At 43.4% G+C, this 11,628-nt stretch overlaps 1 protein-coding gene across 1 annotated transcript; it reads left to right on the forward strand.

Annotated features, from left to right (window-relative positions):
- Positions 1 to 433: 433 nt before the first annotated feature.
- On the forward strand, positions 434 to 11,137 carry negaly6 (neuromast-expressed gpi-anchored lymphocyte antigen 6; the record flags this gene model as incomplete). The annotated part of the gene is made up of 5 exons (XM_072912932.1): positions 434 to 575; positions 652 to 798; positions 9,778 to 9,805; positions 9,894 to 11,067; positions 11,123 to 11,137. Coding segments are annotated over 5 exons (1,506 nt in total), but the record flags the coding sequence as incomplete, so codon positions are not given.
- Between the last annotated feature and the right edge of the window lie 491 nt (positions 11,138 to 11,628).

Genomic DNA, 11,628 nt, shown 5'->3' on the forward strand with positions numbered 1-11,628 from the left:
GAGACCTTTAGCATATCAATATGTGGATTTAAATTATGGAGTGGATTAAGCAAGGAAATCAAAAGAAAGCACGGATATGATTAAGAGACTTCGAACCGCAAGTGTTCACAAAGTACAAAGAAGAAGAAAACAAACATCTTGAACCTTTAAAAAAATGAGATAATGATTATGTATTTAATATTTGTGTACTTATTTATTCACTGTTGTGTTACAAACAGAGGACAAAGAAATGTGATGAAAATGCTATAATATGAAAAAGGGTATAGGATTAAATAAACTCTGCTTCTTCCTACTACTTTTCGGACGTGCTGTAATGAAAGAAATGGAAATATGTGATGCATCACATTGTAATTGTATTGTATGCATGTTCGAAATAAAATGAATAGTTGCTAATATTTATTTCATTTGCAAGTCATACACCATTAAAATGTAATATTGCACTTTTGTATTTCCAGTTGACACTCTGAAGTGTTATGAGTGTGCAGCAGGAAGCTCAGGCTCCTGCATTGATGCGACAAAAGAGTGCCCCTGGCTGGCGGATCACTGTGGTGCACTTCGACTTATCGTATATCATGGTATATGTTTTGAAACCTTTGCATAATGGACATTTTTTCTGTCATTTGCTCTAATCCACTTTATGATGTGTTGCAGACAATGCTGTGATTGCAGATATCAAAGGAAAAAGCTGCACTTCTGCTGCTCACTGTGCAAATGTCTCAGTCAATTTTGGAGAGAGCAGAACTTTACTCACCAACAAATGTTGCGCCACTGACCTCTGCAACATGCTACCTGCACCAGGTAACACTTCGATTTCTTATGGAAACGCTGTTACTTTAGTCAACTATCGACTTAGTGGAAATGGTTATGCTTAGAACTTATCAACACCTTTTCAAATCCGTCCTTTGGAAGTGGGAAAAACATTACATCATTCAAAATGATTCAATGTGGTCAACTCGCGCTTGTGTAGTAAAATCTGAGCCGAAAGTTGTATTGTCAGCAATTCTAAGTCCTTCCTGCTCTTTGATGTACTGGTGCACAACCACACAGACGTTATGAGGTTCTGTGTGACCCAGAAAAAGATCCTTCTATGACTATCTGTTGGCTTGCTGATGGCCTGGACTCTCACATGATCTATTAATTTAACAATTCAATAACTGTACCCACTCAACATCTATTGCAGCCGATCACCCTGGAAGGGGGGTCCCTACAGTGGTGATCCCTTCTCAAGGTTTCTTCTTTCCACCCATCTGGGTTCTTTTGATTTTCCCTTTGCCCATATGTCGATATAGATCAGGAGATGTTGTGAGTTTGTCAAAGCCCTCTGAAGCACTTGTGATTAAGGGCTATATAAATACATTTTGATTGATTAATTGCAATATAGTTGAGACGTGAACCACAGGAAACATCCCGAATATCCATTTTTCTCAGCCTTTAGGTTTAGGGCTGCACAAATAATCACATTTTAATCACAATCACAATTTTGGATGCCACGATTAAATGAGGGTGAGCGTCGGAGATATCAACATATTAAAAGCAGGCATATCAAATCAAGCACTTTTACAAATGTGGCAGTAGAGAACAGCTCTGAGAAGAGCGCGCCCATCCACGCCCGAGGCCATTGTCTCTAGTACAAAACTCCATCACCATACTGACCTTAAACCTTAATATTACTGTTAACATTGACAAACTTTTCCTATGGCTTCATTTCAAAAAGTATTCAGCGGAAGAGAAAAATATTTGATGTTGCTTTCATTGTGAAAGGCAACACAGCATTGTGTCAGTGGTTGCTCCTTCACTCACCCGCTCTGACTCTTGAGAGTGTTATGGACAAAAGGAAACATGCAGCGGGCTGTCTGTAGGAAACATTGCCACATCTTGTTTATAACATCTTGCTGTTATGTTTACTGGGATGTCCACTTGTTCTTTACTTATTTGCTAACTTTGTTAGTGTTCCCAATAACATCAATACTCACAAAAATGTTTTGTCATTTTATTGAATTGAGCGCAGGCTGTGAAGTGACGACAGCACCCTGAGTCGTCAGTGAGGCACGTAGATTGCCTATTGGATGTGAGAGGTATCACTCGTACGGTATTTGTTTTTGGTGTCCAAACTGTTGCACTAAACCACATGGTGTTGTTTGAGAAGAACAACGCTTGTTTATGAGACGTTACCTTCATTGGCCAAACTCATTTGTTATTTAAATTAACATTAAAAGTAAACACCATATTTTTTTTTTACATCATGTGTGTTTTATTCATGTTGGAAAGTTATTACAGTGGAACCTTGATTTACGAGCTTAATTGGTTCTTGAACTGGGTTCGTAAATCGGAATACTCGCAAAGTGAAGCAAATTTCTCCAAAAGAAACAATGTATATATCAGCGACGGGCCGTGCGTTTCCCACCTAGGCCTTCAGTGATGTCCGATTTCAATGATTTCCTCCCAAAATACCATAATTTATGTCACCACATGACCATTGCTGGAGAAATACTATACAGAAACACATTTACGCCCTACTGGGCATTGTACAAAACGGGTTATTTTCTGGCGCATTTAAAAATCAATAAACTCATATCAGCAATTCAAAAATATCTTATGTGGTACTGTCAAAATTAAAATTGCAAAAAACGTATTACACGTGAAAAAACAGAAAAATTAAATATCTGAACTCACATTTCATAGTCAGCTAAGCTAGCTTCCTGTCTGACATCGTCTCACAAGATGTAGTTTCTATTTAAATATCCTTCTTGAAAATGGCCTTGCAAATATATGTGTTGTCATCCCGCTGCAAGTCTACATTCATCAACCTAAACGGTGCTACTGTACATGCTCACTGTTCACTACGGTTGCATGCTGGGTAATGGAGTTCTTATGTTACCTAGCGCAGTGTTTTTCAACCACTGTTGAATTATGTAATTTCACCTATTTGGGTTAAAAATATTTTTTGCAAACCAGTAATTCAAATCTGCAAATTTGCCGTTGTTGAGTGTCGGTGCTGTTTAGAGCTCGGCAGAGTAACCATGTTATACTCTTCCATATGAGTAGGTGGCAGCAAGTGGCTAATTGCTTTGTAGATGTCGGGAACATGGTTTTTCGTGATCACAATATGCAGACAACAGTGTGCAGGTAAAAAGGCATCTAATGCTTAAACCAAAAATAAACAAAAGGCGAGTGCCGCTATGAAAAGGCATTGAAGCTTAGGGAAGGCTATGCAAACGAAACTAATACTGAACTGGTTGCAAAGTACCGGTAAACAAAAACTGAATGCTGGACGACAGCAAAGACTTACAGCGTGTGGAGCAGACAGCGTCCACAAAGTACATCCGAACATGACATGACAATCAACAATGTCCCCACAAAGAATGATAGCGACAACTTAAATAGTCTTGATTGCTAAAACAAAACAGGTGCGGGGAATAGCACTTAAGGAAGACATGAAACTTCTACAAGAAAATACCAACATAAACAGGAAAAGCCCCCAAAATAGGAGCGCAAGACAAGGCCTAAAACACTACACACAGAAAGACACCAAAAAACTCCAAATAAGTCACGGCGTGATGTGACAGTAGTTTGAGGCAAGAGCTATAGTCATGCATGGTTGGTTATGGTTCTTAGTCTTATCCAACACTTGCGAGAACAAATTTGTATTGTTAATATCAGCTGCTGAGTTTCATTTTTGTATGTGTATATATGTATATATGTATATATATATATATATATATATATATATATATATATATATGTATATATGTATATATATATATGTATATATATATATATATTTATGTATATATATATATATATATATATGTATGTATACATATATATATATATGTATATATATACATATATATATATATATATATATATATATATATATATATATATATATATATATATATATATATATATATATATATATATATATATATATATATATGTCTTAATAAGGTTATCCAAAAAATAGTGCTCGATACCGTAGTAGAGCGCAATATATGTATGTGTGGGAAAAAAATCACAAGACTATTTCATCTCTACAGGCCTGTTTCATGAGGGGGGGGTTCCCTCAATCATCAGGAGATTTTTAAGTCTCCTGATGATTGAGGGAACCCCCCCCTCATGAAACAGGCCTGTAGAGATGAAATAGTCTTGTGATTTTTTTCCCACACATACATATATATATATATATATATATATATATATATATATATATATATATATATATATAGGCAGCACGGTGGAAGAGGGGTTAGTGCATCTGCCTCACAATACGAAGGTGCTGAGTAGTCTGGGGTTCAATCCCAGGCTCGGGATCTTTCTGTTTGGAGTTTGCATGTTCTCCCCGTGACTGCGTGGGTTCCCTCCGGGTACTCCGGCTTCCTCCCACCTCCAAAGACATGCACCTGGGGATAGGTTGATTGGCAACACTAAATTGGCCCTAGTGTGTGAATGTGAGTGTGAATGTTGTCTGTCTATCTGTGTTGGCCATGCGATGAGGTGGCGACTTGTCCAGGGTGTACCCCGCCTTCCGCCCGATTGTAGCTGAGATAGGCTCCAGCGCCCCCCGCGACCCCGAAGGGAATAAGCGGTAGAAAATGGATGGATGGATGGATATATATACACATATATACACATACACACCAGTGACGTGCAGTCAGGGGAGACAGGTGAGGCGGGGCCTCAAGTGCCATCATGGAAAGAAAAAAAATGTAAAATGAATATATACATATATATATATATATATATATATATATATATATATACATATATATATATATATATATATATATATATATATATATATGTATATGTATATATTCATTTTACATTTTTTTACATATATATATATATATATATATATATGTATATATATATATATATATGTATGTATATATATATATATATATATATATATATATATATATATATATATATATATATATATATATATATACAGGTAAAAGCCAGTAAATTAGAATATTTTGAAAAACTTGATTTATTTCAGTAATTGCATTCAAAAGGTGTAACTTGTACATTATATTTATTCATTGCACACAGACTGATGCATTCAAATGTTTATTTCATTTAATTTTGATGATTTGAAGTGGCAACAAATGAAAATCCAAAATTCCGTGTGTCACAAAATTAGAATATTACTTAAGGCTAATACAAAAAAGGGATTTTTAGAAATGTTGGCCAACTGAAAAGTATGAAAATGAAAACTATGAGCATGTACAATACTCAATACTTGGTTGGAGCTCCTTTTGCCTCAATTACTGCGTTAATGCGGCGTGGCATGGAGTCGATGAGTTTCTGGCACTGCTCAGGTGTTATGAGAGCCCAGGTTGCTCTGATAGTGGCCTTCAACTCTTCTGCGTTTTTGGGTCTGGCATTCTGCATCTTCCTTTTCACAATACCCCACAGATTTTCTATGGGGCTAAGGTCAGGGGAGTTGGCGGGCCAATTTAGAACAGAAATACCATGGTCCGTAAACCAGGCACGGGTAGATTTTGCGCTGTGTGCAGGCGCCAAGTCCTGTTGGAACTTGAAATCTCCATCTCCATAGAGCAGGTCAGCAGCAGGAAGCATGAAGTGCTCTAAAAATTGCTGGTAGACGGCTGCGTTGACCCTGGATCTCAGGAAACAGAGTGGACCGACACCAGCAGATGACATGGCACCCCAAACCATCACTGATGGTGGAAACTTTACACTAGACTTCCGGCAACGTGGATCCTGTGCCTCTCCTGTCTTCCTCCAGACTCTGGGACCTCGATTTCCAAAGGAAATGCAAAATTTGCATGGTTGGGTGATGGTTTGGGGTGCCATGTCATCTGCTGGTGTCGGTCCACTCTGTTTCCTGAGATCCAGGGTCAACGCAGCCATCTACCAGCAAGTTTTAGAGCACTTCATGCTTCCTGCTGCTGACCTGCTCTATGGAGATGGAGATTTCAAGTTCCAACAGGACTTGGCGCCTGCACACAGCGCAAAATCTACCCGTGCCTGGTTTACGGACCATGGTATTTCTGTTCTAAATTGGCCCGCCAACTCCCCTGACCTTAGCCCCATAGAAAATCTGTGGGGTATTGTGAAAAGGAAGATGCAGAATGCCAGACCCAAAAACGCAGAAGAGTTGAAGGCCACTATCAGAGCAACCTGGGCTCTCATAACACCTGAGCAGTGCCAGAAACTCATCGACTCCATGCCACGCCGCATTAACGCAGTAATTGAGGCAAAAGGAGCTCCAACCAAGTATTGAGTATTGTACATGCTCATATTTTTCATTTTCATACTTTTCAGTTGGCCAACATTTCTAAAAATCCCTTTTTTGTATTAGCCTTAAGTAATATTCTAATTTTGTGACACACGGAATTTTGGATTTTCATTTGTTGCCACTTCAAATCATCAAAATTAAATGAAATAAACATTTGAATGCATCAGTCTGTGTGCAATGAATAAATATAATGTACAAGTTACACCTTTTGAATGCAATTACTGAAATAAATCAAGTTTTTCAAAATATTCTAATTTACTGGCTTTTACCTGTATATGTATATATGTATATATACAGTACAGGCCAAAAGTTTGGGCACACCTTCTCATTCAATGCGTTTTCTTTATTTTCATGACTATTTACATTGTAGATTGTCACAGAAGGCATCAAAACTACGAATGAACACGTGGAGTTATGTACTTAACAGTAAAAGGTGAAATAACTGAAAACATGTTTTATATTCTAGTTTCTTCAAAAAAGCCACCCTTTGTTTTGATTACTTTTTCGCACACTCTTGGCATTCTCTCGATGAGCTTCAAGAGGAAGTCACCTAAAATGGCTTTCACTTCACAGGTGTGCTTGAAGCTCATCGACAGAATGCCAAGAGTGTGCAAAAGAGTAATCAGGGCAAAGGGTGGCTATTTTGAAGAAACTAGAATATAAAACATGTTTTCAGTTATTTCACATTTTTTGTTAAGTACATAAATCCACATGCGTTCATTCATAGTTTTGATGCCTCATTGAATGAGGAGAAGGTGTGTCTTTACTGTATGTTTGTGTGTGTATATATATATATATATATATATATATATATATATATATTGTGGAGTCTCACTCAAGCACCGCCTGACAGGTAGGCACCTCACAGGGGAGGAGCCAGGGAATGGAGGCAGAGTGGAACAAGGAAGACAACGCCCCAGCCTTGGCCGCATCATCGAGGGGCGGTACATTCCCCTGTACCTGCTCAATCAGCCTGAAGTGCCACCAGCTGTGCGGCCAGGTGGGGCCCAGCTACAAACCCTACTTAACTCTGCCTCATTCAGGTCTGGCTCTCCTCTGTGTCAAGGCAGGTGCATCAGGCGGTAAGTGAGACATCCACTATTTCCCCACTAAAGACATTACTGGTGAAATGTTTTACTTATGTTGTGTTTCTCTTGTTTGATAGGCAATGACCTTTGACCTTTAGAGAAGTGTGCTGTGTGAAGGACTGAGAGCCCCAGATGGGAGATATTTATGTTTATTAATGGATACTTTAAGTTTGCTGATTCCATACCCCGCCCTTCCTAAAAACACTTGTACAATAAATGCCCTTTTCGGCTTGCTGCAAAACCAATCCTGTGTCTTGGTGAGAATCAGGTACCACATATGGTGGAGAATGCAGGTACTCTGATTCTTGTCAACCTCTGATGATGTCACACACGGAAGCACTGAGTGCTTTGTTAAAAAGCCAAGCTGAACTTCAAGGTGCGGTACAAGAATTAGTAAAAAAAATTGCTAAAGACATGGCTAGTACACGGCCACCCGCTGCAGTCCTAACTAAGTTATCGGGTGAGGATGATGTGGAAGCCTACTTGGAGCTTTTCGAGCGCACTGCGGCCCGGGAGAAGTGGCCGGTAGCTGAATGGGGATCCATTCTGGCACCTTTCCTCACTGGAGAAGCCCAGCGGGTGTGTAGCGACCTGGCATTGGCGGATGCTCAAGACTTTAAGAAACTAAAGAAAGCCATTCTAGACAGCCAAGGGTGCAGTCTGCCTGCCAGGGCCCAGCAATATCACAATTGGACCTTCCAGCCCACACAACCCCCGCGACAGCAGGTAGCTGCACTGCTCCGCCTAACACACCGCTGGCTAACGACCGAAGGGAACCCCCCCTCTGTAGATAGACTGGTGATAGACCGCTGTATCCGAGCCTTGCCGCCTGATGCCCGGAAGTATGCCGCACAAGTAAGCCCTTTAACTGTGGAGCAGTTGGTGACGTTATTAGATAACTACCAAGTGAGCATGGAAATGCTGAGAGCCACCCGTATGGAAACGGCCAGAGCCACCGGGGAAGAGAAGCTAGGGCGCGACCGCCGAAGAGCGCCACCGCCAGCTCCGTCCCCACCCCGACCTCAGGGCGCTTCCCCCGAGAGACCCAGTCGGGCCCCACATCGGAAATGTTATGTGTGTGGACACCCGGACCACATGTCTTGGGCGTTCCCGGAACGCGACCGTGATGTCTCCATGGCCACAGCCCCCAGCTCAGATGCAGGAAAACCATGCCTCCACACGGGGAGTGGACGACGACAGCATGCAAGCCTTCCAGTGAAGATCGGGGGGACCGATGCACATGCATTGCTGGACAGTGGGAGCGCCATGACCCTGGTACATGTTGACCTGGCCGGACCCCTCAGCGAAGACACTGTTCCAGTGACGTGTGTACATGGAGATGTCCGCCAGTATCCGGTGAGCCATATACACGTTCAGACACCCCGAGGGAATGCACTGGTAGCAGCTGGAGTGGTACCAAACCTACCTGTTCCCCTACTCATCGGGTCCGACTGTGTTCTCTTTGGCCGTTACTGGACCCCAAGCTACATTCCAAGTGCCGTTCCACGGCAGCGTCGCCGTCGCAACAATGGACTCAAAAATATGAGACCGCTTGCAGCCTGCCCCGCGTTTAGGCCCTCGTCAGAGGCTCCACGGAGTGACAGCTCGGCTGAAGAGGAGCGACGGGAGAGCAGGAAGGAGGAGGAGGAGGCAGAAGAGGAAGGGGACCCCTTTGTGGAGTTCCCCGTACCAGAAGAGAGCATCAACCAAAAAACGGGCGAGTTTGCCACTGCCCAGTGGAATGATCAGAACCTCAGCTGGGCCCGACAGCAAGTCGTGGAAATTGACGGACAGAAATGTGAAGGGGTGAGTGCACTTAATTCACCGTATTTTCTGATAAAAAATGGCCTTCTGTATAGAGAGGTGCTAACAAAGGGCAGGGACATAATTGAGCAACTGCTGGTGCCTAAGTCTTATATCTCCTGAGTGCTTTATCTTGCCCACACTCATCAGCTGGGAGCTCACCTAGGTGTACAAAAGACGTATGACCGCATAATAACCCGCTTCTATTGGCCCGGTGTGAAACGAGCTATAGAAGACTTTTGCAAGGGCTGTCCCGAATGCCAAAAGAATGCACCGAGACCCACCTATCGAAACCCCTTGGTCCCGCTCCCCATCATCAGCACCCTATTCTCACGTCTGGCAATGGACATCGTTGGACCACTCCCAAAGTCAGCCAGAGGACATCGCTACATACTGGTAATACTAGACTATGCCACCCGATATCCTGAGGCTGTACCATTACGCACAGCCTCAGCCAAAGCGATAGTACATGAACTGTTTATGATGTTTAGCCGAGTGGGAATTGCCGATGAGATTTTAACGGACCAGGGCACATGTTTTATGTCACAAGTGTTAACCATGCTGTACAAATGGCTGAAAGTGAAACGCATACGAACCTCTATATATCATCCTCAGACAGATGGCCTGGTGGAACGTTTCAACTGTACGTTGAAGAAGATGCTAAAAAAAGTAGCCGACGAAGACGGGAAAGACTGGGATCACCTCATTCCATATGTCCTCTTTGCCATCAGAGAGGTTCCCCAGGCGTCCACTGGCTTCTCCCCTTTTGAGCTAGTCTACGGCCGACGTCCCCGAGGCGTGCTGGACATTGCGAAAGAGACCTGGGAGAACCAACCCTCGCCACACCGCAGTGTGATCGACCATGTCGCCCAACTACAAGCCCGGGCTCGCAAAATCTGGCCCATGGTAAGAGAACATATGGAAAAAGCCCAAAGAGAACAGGCGAAAACGTATAACAGAGGTGCCACACTCCGAGAGTTCCAAGTTGGGGAAAAAGTGCTGGTATTAGTTCCGTCCAGCGAGTGCAAGTTCTTGGCCAGATGGCAGGGGCCTTACGAGGTAATTGAGAGAATGGGCCCCGTCAACTACAAGGTAAATCAGCCAGGCCGGCGGAAAGGTCACCAAATTTACCATGTAAATATTCTGAACAAATGGCATGCGGCAGAGCCGTTGCCATCTACTGCGTTTTTAACTGCACACTCTCCCCAGACCACTCCCCCGGTACCTATAGGAGAGGACCTCTCCCCGTCCCAAAAGCAGGAGGTGAAGGAACTTCTGGGACGGAACCAGGACCGCCTCTCGGAATTGCCAGGAAGGACCCAGGCGATCAAACATGACATTGAGACCAAACCCGGAAAGGTGATAAGACAAAGGCCCTACCGAATCCCAGAAGCCAGGTGGGCGGCTATAAAAGAGGTAAAGAAAATGTTAGAACTTGGAGTAATAGAGGAATCCCATAGTCCATGGTCCAGCCCGATTGTTATTGTGCCAAAACCAGACGGGTCCCTGAGATTTTGTAATGACTTTCGTAAATTGAATGAGATATCACTGTGTGACGCTTATCCCATGCCCAGAGTAGACGAGCTGATAGAGCGGCTTGGCCCTGCTCGCTTCGTCAGCACCTTGGACCTGACCAAGGGCTACTGGCAGGTGCCATTGACGGAAAGGGCGAAACCTAAAACGGCCTTCTCCACACCAGAGGGGCTATTCCAATATACCGTCTTGCCTTTCGGGATCCACGGGGCCACGGCAACATTCCAGAGGATGATGGACCGAGTTCTACGGCCCCACCAAGAATACGCAGCCGCCTACCTAGACGATATTGTGATTCACAGCACCAGCTGGTCTCTCCATCTCCAGCATCTCGACGCAGTCCTAGGAGCCCTTAGACGTGCCGGACTGACTGTCAACGCTAAGAAGTGCCGAGTGGGTCTGACTGATTATCTTGGCTACACCATAGGAAGAGACTGCGTAAAACCCCAGGCCCGCAAAGTGGAGCGCATCAGGGAATGGCCCCGACCCTTGACGAAAAAGCAAGTAAAATCATTTATTGGCCTGGTATCATATTATCAAAAGTTTATTAAAAATTTCTCTACGATTGCAACACCATTGTATGACACGGAACAAATTGCCCCATCATGTCACCTGGACGGCTGAGGCCGAGACTGCCTTCAAGATGTTGAAGAAAGCCCTATGTGAAGAACCGGTGTTGAAAGCCCCCGACTTCAGTCAGCCGTTCATCCTCCACACTGACGCCTCAGGCACAGGAATTGGAGCCGTGCTCGCCAAGCTCGTGGATGGAGAGGAGCACCCAGTGACATGTATTAGTAGGAAGCTCCAGAGCCATGAGCGAAATTATGCCACAGTAGAAAAGGAGTGCTTGGCAGTCAAGTGGGCCATACACCACCTCCGCTACTACCTATGGGGTAGGACCTTCACCTTGGTGACAGACCACGCCCCCTTGAA

Source organism: Nerophis lumbriciformis, linkage group LG04, assembly GCF_033978685.3.
Source record: "Nerophis lumbriciformis linkage group LG04, RoL_Nlum_v2.1, whole genome shotgun sequence".
NCBI classification, from domain to species: domain Eukaryota; kingdom Metazoa; phylum Chordata; class Actinopteri; order Syngnathiformes; family Syngnathidae; genus Nerophis; species Nerophis lumbriciformis.